At 34.3% G+C, this 17,490-nt stretch overlaps 1 protein-coding gene across 1 annotated transcript in view; it reads right to left on the bottom strand.

The window, feature by feature from the left end:
- Nucleotides 1-271: 271 nt before the first annotated feature.
- The window catches only part of LOC143062683 (uncharacterized), a 41,579-nt gene continuing 24,360 nt past the window's right edge, over nucleotides 272-17,490 (bottom strand). Inside the window, exons 11-14 of the mRNA XM_076234424.1 lie at nucleotides 15,937-16,091; nucleotides 14,731-14,828; nucleotides 3,715-3,834; nucleotides 272-1,194 (exon numbers count right to left, since the gene is read on the bottom strand). Of these exons, the coding sequence (XP_076090539.1) occupies nucleotides 1,016-1,194; nucleotides 3,715-3,834; nucleotides 14,731-14,828; nucleotides 15,937-16,091 (552 nt within the window). The 3' untranslated portion in view covers nucleotides 272-1,015. The remainder of the gene's footprint in view (nucleotides 1,195-3,714; nucleotides 3,835-14,730; nucleotides 14,829-15,936; nucleotides 16,092-17,490) is intronic.

The raw sequence follows: 17,490 nt of genomic DNA, 5'->3' as shown, positions 1-17,490 counted from the left end.
AAAGGACAAACAGAAAAACAATAGTACACACAACAAAACATAGAAAACTAAAGAATAAACAACATGAACCCCACCAAAAACTAGGGGTGATCTCAGGTACTACCGAAGGGTAAGCAGATCCTGCTCCACTTGTGGCACTAACTGATATTTTAAATATTCTCAATGGCATTACAAACTGAAATCCCACTGTTTACAATTTGTAGTACAGTACAAACAGCAACAAAAAAGTAACCCCCCAAAAATGAACTACACTAAATTGACAATGACTGAGTAACAGTTTGTCAAATAAATGTATTTGAAACACATTATGCAAGTTGAAACAAGTTTAATTGAAGATGTCTGAATGAGTGTTTACAATTCACCACACATATTATCTATGTGAAAAATTAAAGTTTTAAGCATAATATCATAAGTTTGTGTTCCACTGATATCACATAAATTAAAAGTTTATGCATATAGATCATAAGTTGGTGTTCCACTGATATCACATAAATTAATAGTTTTATGCATATGGATCATAAGTGTGTGTTCCACTGATATCACATAAATTAATAGTTTTATGCATATGGATCATAAGTGTGTGTTCCACTGATATCACATAAATTAATAGTTTTATGCATATGGATCATAAGTTGGTGTTCCGTGGACATCACACAAATAAACAGTTTTATGCATATAGATCATAAGTTGGAGTTCCGTGGATAACAGACAAATAAACAGTTTAATGCAAATTAATCATCAGTGAGTGTTCCATAGATAACCATGATAACTCACAAATTAACAGTTTTAGGAATATGGATTATACGTTGGTGTTCTGTGGATAACAGACAAATTAACAGTTTAATGCAAATTAATCATCAGTGAGTGTTCCATAGATAACCATGATAACTCACAAATTAACAGTTTTAGGAATATGGATTATACGTTGGTGTTCTGTGGATAACAGACAAATTAACAGTTTAATGCATATGGATCATAACTTGGTGTTCCATTGATATCACACACATTTATAGTGTTATGCATATGGATCATAAGTTGGTGTTCCACTGATATCACATAAATTAACATAGACAATAAGTGAATGTAAATGTAATGGCATTTCCATAGTTAAACCATCAACAATACTAGGTAAGCAGTCATTTATACAGTCCTTGACAGTGTCATGACCTTTAGCACCTGGGCAGTATACACCAGCTGAAAAAAGACAATTACAATGTGTCAATGTTGTAAACTGATATTACAAGTAAACTATTTATAATTTTAATACAAAATGTCTTAAACGCACCTTTCTTACATTGTCCATTTATGAACTTATGAATGATAAAGAAACAAGTATTCTTAAGTATTGCATGACAATACATAGTTCCCTACTGGTTAAAAAATGATATATAGAATAAAACACTAACAGTATCTATAACTTGTCATGGTGTAAACTGTGTACTGATTATTAGGTTGTATGCGTGTTGATATCTTAAAACATCAGCTGCTAGACATAATATGAAGATTTTTGTCGTTATCAAAGTGCCGATAACCTGATAATCAATTTATTGGGCTGTATTTGTGTCTTTTGGAAGTGTTTTCTTTTTTTCAAGATCTTCAACAGTAACCCAAAGATGACTTGATAAGTTCAGGTCAAACTCATCAACGCCGGTTCAAACATTATGACGTCTGATATGTCCGGGTCAAAGTTATTAAGGCCAGGTCAACGTATTTGACGTCACAAAGCCGTGATATGCAATTTTATTATGAGCTTAGCAAGTGATATAGACAGTGGGACGACCAATAAATAACAAATATTAAGTTAATATCGTCAAGCATGAACAAACAAGAATGTGTCCACAGTACACGGATGCCCCACTCACACTATCATTTTCTATGTTTAAAGGACTGTGAAATTGGAATAAATTCTCTAATTTGGCATTAAAATTAGAATGATCTTATCAAAGGGAACATGTATACTAAGTTTCAAGTTGATTGGACTTCTACTTTATCAAAAACTACCTTGACCAAAAACTTTAACCTGAAGCCAAAAACTTTAACCTGAAATTTGCACTATCATTTTCTATGTTCAGTGAACTGTAAAATTGGGGTCAAAACTCTAATTTGGCATTTAAATTAGAAAGATCATATCATAGGGCACATGTATACTTAGTTTCAAGTTGATTGGACTTCAACTTCATCAAAAACTACCTTGACCAAAAACTTTAACCTGAAGCCAAAAACTTTAACCTGAAATTTGCACTATCATTTTCTATGTTCAGTGAACCGTAAAATTGGGGTCAAAACTCTAATTTGGCATTTAAATTAGAAAGATCATATCATAGGGCACATGTATACTAAGTTTCAAGTTGATTGGACTTCAACTTCATCAAAAACTACCTTGACCAAAAACTTTAACCTGAAATTTGCACTATCATTTTCTATGTTCAGTGAACCGTAAAATTGGGGTCAAAACTCTAATTTGGCATTTAAATTAGAAAGATCATATCATAGGGCACATGTATACTAAGTTTCAAGTTGATTGGACTTCAACTTCATCAAAAACTACCTTGACCAAAAACTTTAACCTGAAGCCAAAAACTTTAACCTGAAATTTGCACTATCATTTTCTATGTTCAGTGAACCGTAAAATTGGGGTCAAAACTCTAATTTGGCATTTAAATTAGAAAGATCATATCATAGGGCACATGTATACTAAGTTTCAAGTTGATTGGACTTCAACTTCATCAAAAACTACCTTGACCAAAAACTTTAACCTGAAGCCAAAAACTTTAACCTGAAATTTGCACTATCATTTTCTATCAGTGAACCGTAAAATTGGGGTCAAAACTCTAATTTGGCATTTAAATTAGAAAGATCATATCATAAGGAACATGTGTACTAAGTTTCAAGTTGATTGGACTTCAACTTCATCAAAAACTACCTTGACCAAAAACTTTAACCTGAAGCCAAAAACTTTAACCTGAAATTTGCACTATCATTTTCTATGTTCAGTGAACCGTAAAATTGGGGTCAAAACTCTAATTTGGCATTTAAATTAGAAAGATCATATCATAGGGCACATGTATACTAAGTTTCAAGTTGATTGGACTTCAACTTCATCAAAAACTACCTTGACCAAAAACTTTAACCTGAAGCCAAAAACTTTAACCTGAAATTTGCACTATCATTTTCTATCAGTGAACCGTAAAATTGGGGTCAAAACTCTAATTTGGCATTTAAATTAGAAAGATCATATCATAAGGAACATGTGTACTAAGTTTCAAGTTGATTGGACTTCAACTTCATCAAAAACTACCTTGACCAAAAACTTTAACCTGAAGCGGGACAGACGGACGAACGAACAGACGAACGAACGAACGAACGAACAGACGGACGAACGGACGCACAGACCAGAAAACATAATGCCCCTCTACTATCGTAGGTGGGGCATAAAAATTGTGAAAACCTGACTTTCTAAGTGAATGTTCTAGGTCCAAGGACCATAACTCTGCACAAAATCATCAAACCAGAACAAAATTCAAACTTGATCTGTAATTTGTCAAGATAAAATAACTTACCAAATATCAAATCAATATCTTTAAGCTCGAAGACAATTAGTGTAGAAAACAATAGTCTACAAACAAATTGAAAACTCATAAACTTTCTTTTCTTTTGATTATGTTTTGTTTCTGTTTGTTTTGTTTCAGACTTTATAGGCACCCAAAATCTTACCTCTTGTATCATCTGGATGCTTGTTATCTTGACCCAAATTATGATCAGGTGACTCATATAAAGGTCGCAACCATGGCATATCTGTTATTAATTCCCATCTTGAAGAATTGCTGTTGTAACCTTGGTAAAAAAAAAATCACAATACATTTATTTTTTTAGTTTCACACAAATTTATGTGTTTCTCCTGTATAAAACCCTCTACATGTCCTCAAACTTTCAGGAACCTATAGCTACATGTAGTACATGTATCAGCAATATCTATATATATTATTTTGATTCTGTTTATACTTAGACATGTCAAGTCTGTCAGCAGAAATTTAAAAAACCTGATAGACAGCAACATTGCTAATTTATTCAAAGTTGCTGGACCCTGCCATATAGGGATCAGGGCCTCAAAATAGTCGTCAAACTGATATCTAATGATAGTTATGCAACTTTATAAAAACATCATTGATCTATCAGATGGAGTTCCTATCAAACTAACTTAAGCAGAAAACAAAATAAATTGTTCACTCATCCTCTGCAGTAGCAGAGCTAGCTAATGCAGCTGGAAAAGCAACACATATCTTTGCTTACCGAGACTTACTTTGTAGGGGAGAGAAATATTATTGCAAGGTCTTCATCCCCACAAATAAGCTTAAGGGCATACGATACAGTTACAGGGAAGGTAATGACGTTGCTAACGTAAAATGTTATTTTCGCTACGTCAAACTATGACATATCGGGAAAAGATTCGACTATTTTTTATCATTCAAACTGATTTAATTTGAAAACGAGTGCATGGACCCCTATTTTTAAAACGACATTTTGTTTCATTTTGCAGGGAGATTATGTGGACCAAATTTGATTAAACTGTAAATAGAGGAATTTTTTTAATTTTGATAAATATACAGCAAAAAAATACTATTTTTTCTTAATTCATGACCATTTGATAAATATGAGTTATTTCTGAATAAAAAATGCATAATTTTTTAGGATTCTTATAAAATACAAAAAATGCAAATTATCTAACAAAAAACAATTTGTGTTTATCTTTTAAAACAAAAAAGTTATGGCTTTCTTTCGAAAGAGAAAATACGGCCACAAATCTGAATTTTGAGCAAATATACAAAATTTCGACCTCATTTAACTTAAAAAGTAGCACATGAAGGTATATTTTTTATTACATATTTGATTTGAGTAGGCAAAAACTAGCCTATATGGAAATTTTCATCAAACTGTAAGTACAGGATCAAAACTGTATCGTATACCCTTAATAGGACTATTCCTTGATCATAATTAAATCATAATTTGTAATTTTAAAGTTGATCAATCCTCTAATACTTATGGATCGACAGAACATACATACACCTTAGTCACAACTGGAGTAATTTAACAATAAAGAAGATATATTGTATACTTGTCAATGGTATTAGTAGTCACCAAAGACTATGTTAACGAAAACATTTCTTGTACTCTTACTGAACACTGTGTGTTGATTTCTTTTTTTCATGTCCTAGCAGTTTTTGTCGAGCCTGCGACTTTTGTCGCATAAAACTCAACATAGGGATAGTGATCTGGCGGTGGTGGCATATAGGGATCAGGGCCTCAAAATAGTCGTCAAACTGATATCTAATGATAGTAATGCAACTTTATAAAAACATCATTGATCTATCAGATGGAGTTCCTATCAAACTAACTTAAGCAGAAAACAAAATAAATTGTTCACTCATCCTATGCAGTAGCAGAGCTAGCTAATGCAGCTGGAAAAGCAACACATATCTTTGCTTACCGAGACTTACTTTGTAGGGGAGAGAAATATTATTGCAAGGTCTTCATCCCCACAAATAAGCTTAAGGGCATACGATACAGTTACAGGGAAGGTAATGACGTTGCTAACGTAAAATGTTATTTTCGCTACGTCAAACTATGACATATCGGGAAAAGATTCGACTATTTTTTATCATTCAAACTGATTTAATTTGAAAACGAGTGCATGGACCCCTATTTTTAAAACGACATTTTGTTTCATTTTGCAGGGAGATTATGTGGACCAAATTTGATTAAACTGTAAATAGAGGAATTTTTTTAATTTTGATAAATATACAGCAAAAAAATACTATTTTTTCTTAATTCATGACCATTTGATAAATATGAGTTATTTCTGAATAAAAAATGCATAATTTTTTAGGATACTTATAAAATACAAAAAATGCAAATTATCTAACAAAAAACAATTTGTGTTTATCTTTTAAAACAAAAAAGTTATGGCTTTCTTTCGAAAGAGAAAATACGGCCACAAATCTGAATTTTGAGCAAATATACAAAATTTCGACCTCATTTAACTTAAAAAGTAGCACATGAAGGTATATTTTTTATTACATATTTGATTTAAGTAGGCAAAAACTAGCCTATATGGAAATTTTCATCAAACTGTAAGTACAGGATCAAAACTGTATCGTATGCCCTTAATAGGACTATTCCTTGATCATAATTAAATCATAATTTGTAATTTTAAAGTTGATCAATCCTCTAATACTTATGGATCGACAGAACATACATACACCTTAGTCACAACTGGAGTAATTTAACAATAAAGAAGATATATTGTATACTTGTCAATGGTATTAGTAGTCACCAAAGACTATGTTAATGAAAACATTTCTTGTACTCTTACTGAACACTGTGTGTTGATTTCTTTTTTTCATGTCCTAGCAGTTTTTGTCAAGCCTGCGACTTTTGTCGCATAAAACTCAACATAGGGATAGTGATCTGGCGGTGGTGGCGTTAGCTAACTTCTTAAACGCTTTAAATTTTAGAGGGTGGAAGACCTGGATGCTTCATGTTAGGAAGTTTCCGTCAGTCACATGTCCATTGTCCTTGACCTCATCTTCATGGTTCATGGGACTACTTGAAAAAAAAAGTAAAGGTTTTTTGTAATGTTAAATTCTCTCTTATTATAAGTAATAGGATAACTATATTTGGTATATGCGTTCCTTGCAAGGTCCTCATGCCCGTCAGACAGTTTTCACTTGACCTTGACCTCATTTCATGGATCAGTGAAAAAGGTTAAGTTTTGGTGGTCGTACATATCTCAGATACTATAAGCAATAGGTCTAGTATACTTAGTGTAAGTAATGACTGTAAGGTGTACATGGCTAACTGGCAGGTGTCATCTGACCTTGACCTCATTTTCATGGTTCAGTGGTTATAGTTAAGTTTTTGTGTTTTGGTCTGTTTTTCTTATACTTTATGCAATGGGTCTACTATATTTGGTGTATGGAATGATTGTAAGGTGCACATGTCTAGCTGGCAGGTGTTATCTGACCTTGATCTCATTTTCATGGTTCAGTGGTCAAAGTTAAGTTTTTGAGTTTTGGTCTTTTTTTCTAATACTATATGGAGGGTGGTAAAGGGTTATTTTCGTGCAACGTGATCGCCGTTTTTTATTTGACGTTCGACGTGTTTTTACTTTTTTATTTGACGTTCAGTCGTGCAAGACGGGTGCCTCGTTCATCGTGTTCTGCTTATTTAATTTTACGTGCATCGTGATTTTCAAAGTCTTATTTTGCGTGCTCGGTATTTTTCAAATAAAATTCACACAAGGCAGGGATCGTCAAGAAATACTTTTTTAAAAGCCGTAATCCAATTATATCATAAATGTGTTATCATAAAGTGGGTGATAGAAATAAAAGACGTCTTGACTATTTGATAGATGTATTAGAAAAGCATAGTAACACGTCAAGGTGACGTGACGTTACATAAAGCGCGGTATATAGTAAACGTCCAGTGTGCGGTATTTACGATATACTGGGGGCCGCACAAAAGTGAAATTACCAAAAAACATTGAATTTAAAACTATTAAGAAAATAAAATATCTGAAAACTTTAAGCATTTCTCAAATGAGTTAATGTCCATGAAAAACTAAATTGAATCTCGCTATTAACACATTTAAAGTCTTTTTATAATTCACTTAGTCCATTTCTTTATCTTCTCCATGGCAACCATTTTAGCTTTGCGACATGTTTTAATTGCACAGTCTGTATTGTCATCATCGCTATTCAAACTAACTTCAAGTGGGTACAGTTTTGTGATCGGACGCGATGTTAGTCCATTTTTGGTCCGTATGACGGCAGATCTTGCTAGTCCGTCTCCTCCTACGTTGAGTTTTTCGACAACGGCTAGTGTCCATTTGATCCTCAGCCAATCTTCATAGATTTGTACCACGTCTCCAATGGTGATCAGCTGTTTATTGTTTCCTGTATTGCGATGATATTCTCGTAGAGCTGTTAAATATTCGTGTTTCCATTTATACCAAAAACTTTGAATAATCTGTGATTTCATTTTAAACAGTTTATTCGTAGATTTATGTGTCATATCATTTAGTGAATGTTCCAATTCCTGATTCGTAGGGTAAGGTAGTGATGTAATTCTACGTCCGTAAAGTAAGTGGGACGGGGTGAGCGGTTCATCTAACGGGTCGGATGATACGTATGTTAAAGGTCTGTCGTTGAGTATAGCTTCAACTTCCGTAACAATGGTTCTTAATAGTTCAATCTGAATCAATGAACGCCCTAATACCTTTTTGATAGAGTCCTTCGTTAGTCCTATAAGCCTCTTCCAAAATCCACCATACCACGGGGCTCTTTTTGGTATAAACTTCCATGTAGTGCCGAAGTTGTTCAGTTTTTCTATAACAGCTGATGATCTTGTTAATTGCTTGGCGGCTGCGATGAATGTTGTTCCGTTGTCAGAAATCATAGTTTTTGGTAATGATTTTCTACTAGCAAATCTTCGAAACGCTAATATGAATGTTTCTTCAGATAAATTCATCACTACTTCTAAATGTACAGCACGAGTGTTTGCGCAAGTAAAGAGACAAATGTATACTTTACTGGTAAGTCCGTCTGTGGTTTTAACATTCAAGGCGCCAGTAAAATCTACCCCGGTTACTGTAAACGGAGGTGCCTCTGTTAGTCGGTCTTTAGGTAAAGGAGGTGGATCTGGAGCCGAATACGGTCGACCAGCAATTTTCTTGCAGATCACGCATTTATGTATAATGCTCTTGATAACTTGTCGTATCGATGGTATCCAATAGGTTTGGCGTAGTAATGTTACGGTACTCGATAATCCTGAATGAAAATGAGTTACATGTGCGTCCATTATGATAAGTTGTGTCAATTTGTCCTTTGCGGGTAGCAATATCGGGAATTTTGTATTTTCTTCAAGAGGTGCATTATGAATGCGTCCGTCACAGCGAATTAATTTGTCTTGAGCTATGTATAATTTAAGTTGTTTGACAAGGTTGTGTTTTTTCCCCTCTCCTGTTTGCAAATCTTGAATGATTTCTGAATAATGCTTTTTCTGTATGTATATTATCCACGTTAAAGATGCATTTTGTATTTCGATCGTGTTTAACATACCTGTGTGTATAGCTCGTTTTCTACAGTTGGTAATAAATCTTCTCACGTAAGCGGTAATTCGAAGAAGTTTCTTGAATGAGTTGAATCTATTCAAATCGATGACTTTTCCGATCCCTTGTATCATGTGTATAGTAAATTTGTTCTGTGTAGCTTGTACGGTATCTACCGCAACTTCTTGGTGCGCAATAGTGGATAAGATTTGTGCTTCATCTCTGTTCCATTCTGGCCAATTATCTTCAAGTGTGAGCCAATCTGGGCCATGCATCCAAAGTCGGTTGTCTTTGAATTTATCAACGGTTATCCCTCTTGACAGTAAGTCAGCAGGATTTGACTCACTTGGACAGTATCGCCAAGTTAACTCTTCTGTTAGCTCTGTTATTTCCTTAACGCGGTTTGAAATGAACGGTTTTAAAGGTTTCTTTGAACTTAACCAGGTCAAAACTATCTGGCTATCACTCCATAAAACTGCACGGGTTATCTGCAAAGTGTTCCTTATATGTGCTAAAAGTCTGCTTCCAATTACGGCAGCCATCAATTCTAATCTTGGTATTGTCAGTTGTTTCAGAGGTGCTACTCTGTTCTTTGCCATTATTAAGGAACTTTTTCCATTTGCGACAATGTACGCGCATGCGCCGTAGGCTTTCATACTAGAGTCCGTGAATACATGTATTACGTTGTCGTTGTTTGTGTCTGGACTTTCATCAAAGTAATGTCGGGGTACAACTGTCTTTGTGGCTTCCTGTATATCCTTTCTGATATTCACCCATTCTGTGATCGTTGAGTCGGGTAGTAATTCGTCCCAGTTGAAGTTTTTCTCCCATATGTTCTGCATTAACATTTTACTGCGGACGGTTATAGGGCTTAGTATTCCTAGCGGGTCATAAATCCTTGATGATTGTCTTAGTACTTCGCGTTTTGTTATTAGTTCTGATGTATCTAGATTAGGCGTAACGAATCCTAATGTGTCACTGGCTGTATCCCATCGTAATCCTAAGATTTTAACTAGTTGATCTTTGTCCATAACGTTTTCGGTTCTTGCTAATACTTGTAGTAGTTGACTGTTCGAGGCCCATGAGCGCAAATCAAATCCTCCATCTGCAAATAAACTACGAACGAGTTTAAAGTATTTCAACAGTTCTTCTTCTGATTCAAAGCTTGATACAATGTTATCTACATATAAATCTTTGGTAAGTTTATCCGTGAAATCAACTGGATGGTTATTCAAGTGCTTTGATAATACGGCGTTCAATATAAATGGCGAGCATGTAGCACCAAATAGTACGGACTTGAATCTGTATGTTGTTAAATCGCTGTTTGGGTCTGTTGGTTTACTCAACCAAAAAAACCTAGTTACGTCCCGGTCCTCAATGTCCAGTACAACATTTAGAAACGCCTTTTCGATGTCTGTAGATACTGCATACTTATTAAAGCGGAATCTGAGTAGTATGGCGGTGACTTCATTTAATTTAGGCGGTACATTCAGTAAGCAGTCATTCAAGCTAGCACTATCTGGTGTCTGTTTGCAACTACAATCATATACGATCCTGATTGGGGTCGTGACTGAATCCTTTTTTACTGGGTGATGTGGTATGTAATGCAGCTTGATATTTTGATTGATTTCTTCGTTATCAACTCTCTCAATGAACCCTCGCTTTTCCTGCTCATCAATTATTTCTCCGTATTTTAAAAGTAATTTTGGTTCCTTTTGTAAACGTTTAATGACACTCTCAGTCCTTCTGAAAGCAACAGCTTTGTTTGTTGGTAGCGGTGGATGTTCTGCTTTCCACGGAAGTTTGGCTATATACCTGTTGTTATTGAAAGATATTGCTGTTTCTTCGTACATTTTCTGAAATTCGTCGTTTTCAGTATTTCCGGTCTTATCTTCAACTCCAAGCGATTCAATCTCCCAGAATTTCTCTAGGTTTAATTCCTCTGTCTTGTGTGATACTATAACATTAAGAATAGAGCTCCTACTTGTAGTACATGTACTTGTCATTGTTGGTCCTGATAGGAGGTATCCAAGCCTGGATTCAACGGCGGTTGGTCCTTCACCTCTAATAATGTCATCTCCAACTATACTCCAATAATAATCTGCTCCGATTAGTATTTCAATTTCGAACATGTCATCGTCCGAAACAGGATGTGCTAATTTTAGTCCTCGTAAGTGTCTCATGTTAGTAACGGATCTCACGTGAATTTGTAGTGGCATTGCAATTTCAGGAATAATTAGTACATTTAGTGGTATATTTTCGCCTTCATCTGTTTGAATATAAACTGTTGCCGATTTCATGTGTCTTACTTGTCTATTTTGTTCTCCGAAACAGGAAAGGTGCACTACTTCGTTTCCGCTTGAAACTAAATCCAATTTCTCTGCAAGTGTCTCTGTTATGAAGGACCTCTGCGCACCTTCATCTAACAAAATATTAGCTTCTGCACTTTGTTTTCTCGAACTAACAGTAGCGACGGCTGTCTTTAACAGAACATTTGTAGTTCTTTGTGTTAGGGACGAATGTAATACCGTATTTTCGGTTTCATTGGCTGGCGGTTTGCTCGATTCCTCAGATTTCTCATCTTTACTACATATACTAGTGTGATGACGTTTGTTACAATTTCGGCAGTTACTTTTTGATTTACAATCAGCTAGTTTGTGGTGACCTAGGCAGTTGAAACACAATCGTTCACTCTTCACTATATTCATCCGCGCGTTAGCGGTTGTGACTTTAGTGCAGTTGACGGGTGTGTGTCCAATTTCGTGACAAAATGCGCATTGCTTTGTGTTTATCTTTTTATCCGAATACGACCTTTCGTTCTTGTTGAATGATGATTTTGTACGTGATTTTGCGTTGGTCAAGAATGTAGCGGTAGCGAGTGGGCTTTCTACTTTTTCCGGTAATTTTCCGGCTTCCATAATATTAAGTTCTTCGAGAAGCGCTTTGCGTAAATCATGTAAGGTCCAGTTTGTGGATCTGTGTTCTCGTGCTAAGTGTTGACGTATCTCTGCGGGTAATTTATTTAAAATTACAGGGACAAGAAGTGATCCATAAGTATCGTCTGTCTGTCCGAGTGACTCGAGACCTCTTACATACGTTTCTGTCTTATCATAGTAGTTACGGAGACTAGTAATTGTATTAATTGGAGCCTGTAAATCAAGTAAGGCCTGCATGTAGGTTTGGACGATTTTATGAGTTTGCCCGTATCTTTCCTGGAGTAATGAAATTGCTTTCTCGTAATTTGTGTTCGTCATGGAAAAACCTGCTATAGTTTGTAAAGCTTCGCTTTGTAGAAGGGACTTTAGGTAGTTGAATTTTTGTGCATCACTCAGTGTAGGATTAGTGTGGATCGCGGTTTCATAGGAGTCCCAAAACGATTGCCAGTCTAGTATATCTCCGGTAAATATAGGTAAATTTAACTTTGGTAGCTTGTGATACTCGCTGTTTGCGCTAGACGATGCGCGTGAATTTGAGCTATGCGTATATTGTTGGTTTGCAGATGTTGAAGGTTGACTAATAAATGTAGATGGAACTGATTGTATAAAACTATCGGCATGAGGGTTCAAATTCGATGAAATTGGTTCATTTGCGGTTAAACTCTGATTTTGAACTGACTTTGCAAATTTTGTAATTTGCCGTAATTTATATTCTAAATTGAACATGTACTCATCTGATTCCAGTATTTCCACTACTACATCTTCATCCGAAGTTTGCTCCAAGATCTTCTCATTGATGTTCTCTAAAGTTCTTTTCTTCTGAGTGACTACTTCTAATAATGTTGAAATTTCCTCGTTATCCGCTTCGGAACTTTGTTGAATTTCTTCAAATTTCTTCAGGAGTTTCGTTACTGCACCTTTGTGTCCCGCTCGTACGGCTTTCATCTTCGTATCCATTTTCCCTTTTGGTTACGGCACCATAATATCATAAAGTGGGTGATAGAAATAAAAGACGTCTTGACTATTTGATAGATGTATTAGAAAAGCATAGTAACACGTCAAGGTGACGTGACGTTACATAAAGCGCGGTATATAGTAAACGTCCAGTGTGCGGTATTTACGATATGTGTATACTAAATCGTGAATATCAAGTAAAACAAAGAGTTAATATATACAAGAAGGCAGTGACTCAGTCACAAAAGGTTTAAATTAAAGTATTTATTTTTCGTGCAACGTTCATTACAGAAATCATTTCACGTTCAACGTGAAATTATGTCTTATTTCACGTTTTTTTCGTGCAAGCACTCCCCCTTTACCACCCTCTATATGCAATAGGTCAAGTACATTTGGTGTATGGAAATATTCTTTGATCTATATGTCAGTTGCGCAGGTTTTATTTGACCTTGACCTCATTTTCACGGTTCATTGCTCAGTTTTGTGTTTTGGTCTGTTTTTCTTAAACTATAAGCAATAGGTCAACTACAGTCGAACCTAGGTGTGACGAAGTCGAAGGGACCGGACCAACGTATTCAACTCATCCGAGATTGAGTGTGTCGTCATAAATTTTGAATGCATGAAATACGTGATATGAGATTTGTGTAAACTAGATACAATGAACAGACGAATGAGTGTGCCCTTTTTTTTTTTCTCCATAAGACACTGTATGATTGTGTATTCAATCTCCATTTTTGGTCCTTCGTAATAATTGAAAACACAAGTACAGATACAAATCATGCACAAATAAAATCAATAGTCTACACAAATATTTACAAAGGTCAGTCGCTATAAATTATGAAATCACTCGCGCCAAGAAACAAGTTCTGAACGGTCTCTGATGAGGTCGTCTGCTCAACATTTAATTAACATGAATTTATTATAATTGTCCTAATCCTTTTATCTATGGTAATTAATGAGTTCTAAATCTAACGATTCATTTAATCTCGGCTTGGGTCAATTAAATTCCTTTTGTTTTATCGCAGGTGAAAAATGTTCAACACACTAACATTCCGCTTGAACGATCAACAAAGGTGTAAATTAGCAGTCACCATAAACATGTCTTTTTAACTGCTCTACAAACAAGTATGTTTACTCAGCTTTTTTTTTTGAAAATGATTAGTTGACATAAAAAATACATCCCATTTGAATTTTTATGATTAGGTCTGCATCTTTCGAAAATTCTTACTTTCTAAGTTCGAGGCATAGGGGTCAATTTACATTATTTTAATTCCACGGGACTATAAAATTTAATTGACTTAACTGAGTATTCGAATCAACCGAGTTCAACTCATCAGAGGTAATTATGCATTGATCAAAAGGGAATTTTACTGGGACCAAGAAATTACTTAGACTCATCCGAGTTTTCGAGACAACCAAGTTCGACACAACGAGGTTCGACTGTATATTTGTTGTATGGAAGAATTGTTAGCTGTACATGTCTGCTTGGCATGGTTAATCTGACCTTGACCTCATTTTCATGGTTCATTGCATTGGTCAATGTTTAGTTTTCTTGGTTAATGTTAAGTTTATGTGACAGTTGTAATAAAGCTTTATATTTATGACTTTCAACATATCAATGATTAGTAAAGAAGGCGAGACATTTCAGTGTGTGCACTCTTGTTATATCTCTCGCATCCTAACCATGATATGACAAATCTCAAATCTACATTTTCTATACTTATATACCCTTACCTGACATTTTATAAATAGATCTTCCCCATGGGTAGTTGTCTCTGTCTTCTGATTCTTTATGTACCCATTCTTTATAACCATAATTTTTAAGCAACTCTCTGAATAACAAAGAAACATGTTTTATAATTATTTCAATATTAATATCGTGGTATTGTTGATACAACTTTACTTAAGCTTAAAGAGGAGAACACAAGTAAATACTGTAAATTACCAAATTTCTTTTTAATCTATTTGCGAAAAGTGCAAAGGGATTCATGAATAATAAAAATCTCACTTTAAACTTTTGATAACTTCATTGGTATGCAACTTATCTTGAAATTTGAATAATTAGTCTTGCATTATTGTAAGTTTTCAACAGTTGAAATAATAAATGCATACAAAAAATATATAAATTTACAGTATTCTTCCCTAACTTTAGATAAAAGATCAATTTAGGGAAAATCTTACTGCTGTCTTCATAACTAAATGAGAGACAAAAGATACCAGAGGGACAGTCAAACCCATAAATGGAAAATAAACTGACAATGCCATGGCTAAAAATGAAAAAGGCAAACAGACAAACAATAGTACACATGACACAACATAGAAAACTAAAGAATATGCAAAACAAACCCCACTAAAAACTGAGGGTGATCTCAGGTGCTCGGGAAGGGTAAGCAGATCCTGCTCCCCATGTAGCACCCATCATGTTGCTCATGTTATAACTGGTAAACAAATCAGGTAAATAGTCTAATTTGGTAGGTCACATTCATGAAAGGAAATCTGCACATGCCATTCATACATTTACAATAACTCATCATAAAAGTATAGACTCTCTAAAATTTTTAACCTGCAGAACTAGTTCTGGCTGATGGTTATTTATTAAAATTAGTGGCACTATATTTTATCTTACAAGGAAGCAAAGCATTAATATAACCAAATATTATAGTAACAGGTTTCCTTTAAACTGATTCATAACTTTACTTTAAATCAACCATGAAAATGTTTCTAAAGAAAATTCTAATAGGTAATAATCCTAAATGAAATGAAATTAATATTTATGAAAATGAGGTCAAGGTCATGAAAAAATAACACATCACTATTCAAAAAGGATTCTGATAATGACTTCATAGATTCATGAAATTATCTTTTAATTCAGTCCATTCTGTTAGAAAAAAAGATTTTTTGTATTTCGACATCCATGACAATTGTTTTTTTTTTACTTACAGATTAATTCCAGCCATAAGATCTTGCCAGGTTTGAACACGAACTCTGTTATACATAGTTTCTAAAGGTTCTGGACTGTGGTCATAAATGATACATATACTATAATCAATATCTTTCTTTGAAAACAAGTCTCTCTCCAAAGTTCTTGAATCAAACTGAAATTTATCATATGCAACTGCTGTAACATGTAAATCTAGAGAAAAAGCTTATTTTACAGAGTAAACCTGGGTTCAGGGATGTAACTCTTAAAATCAGTTATGCATTTGTAAAAGTATAGTTTCATCAATATATTTTTTACGCATTTTACCTAAAACAATAAATTAGAAATTATCTATGTATCCTAGAAGCTTAGAATACATTAATGAAAATGGTTTACACAAAAGTACTGATGATTTTTAGAGTTATTTCCCTTGATCTAGGTCTACCTCCTCAAGTTATAATTCTTCAATGCCATTCTCTTATCTCATTTTACCAATGTTAATATATTTATACAAAGCGTAAGCAAATACAAAATTTTGAATAAAAATAAACCAGATGCTCCGCAGGGCGCAGCTTTATACGACCGCAGAGGTTGAACCCTGAACGGTTGGGGGAAGTATGGACACAACATTCAAGCTGGATTCAGCTCTAAATTTGGATTGTGATTAAATAGTTGACACAGCATAGGTTTCTGACACAGAATGAATGTGGTCTAATGAACTTAAAATACTTTTTTTTCCTTTGAGCAATTCACTATGCTGTTGAATATTAATCCTCTCAAAAAAATGTTTGAAGAAATTTTCTTTTTATTTATGAAATCTGAAATGAGAAAAATTTAACCCCCCCCCCCCCACCCCATTTTTTTTTCACATCCCCCTTTCCCTTTTTCCAAAACTGATCTCAATTCAAATTTCTAATGGAGTTTGCAACAATAACTACTCATTTAAATACATCATAAAATATTAAAATGTAACAAAAGGTGCTTGTTATCACTGAATGGTAAAGATTATTTAAATTTATCAGTTGGTAGTAAAAGTGAATATACATTGTATATTGTATAAAACAATGATTTAAGTTGATTCAACTACTATTCTGGACAAAGAAAGATAACTCCAATCAATTGAAAATTTCTTGCTATTGCACAATATTGTGCAATTAGATATTTCTTGCTATTGCACAATACTGTGCAATTGAAAATATTTGCTATTGCACAATACTGTGCAATTGAAGATTTCTTGCTATTGCGCAATACTGTGCAATTGAAAATTTCTTGCTATTGCACAATACTGTGCAATTGAAGATTTCTTGCTATTGCTGAATACTGTGCAATTGAAAATTTCTTGCTATTGCACAATACTTAATATAATAATTTTGGATCCTGATTTGAACCAACTTGAAAACTGGGCCCATAATCAAAAATCTAAGTACATGTTTAGATTCAGCATATCAAAAAAGCTCAAGAATTCAATTTTTGTCAAAATCAAACTAAGTTTAATTTTGGACCCTTTGGACCTTAATGTAGACCAATTTGAAAACGGGACTAAAAATTAAGAATCTACATACACAGTAAGATTT

The sequence above is a fragment of the Mytilus galloprovincialis genome, chromosome 2 (assembly GCF_965363235.1).
Source record: "Mytilus galloprovincialis chromosome 2, xbMytGall1.hap1.1, whole genome shotgun sequence".
NCBI lineage: Eukaryota > Metazoa > Mollusca > Bivalvia > Mytilida > Mytilidae > Mytilus > Mytilus galloprovincialis.
The sequence above is the reverse complement of the archived record's forward strand: the minus strand, read 5'-3'. Positions and strand labels throughout refer to the sequence as shown.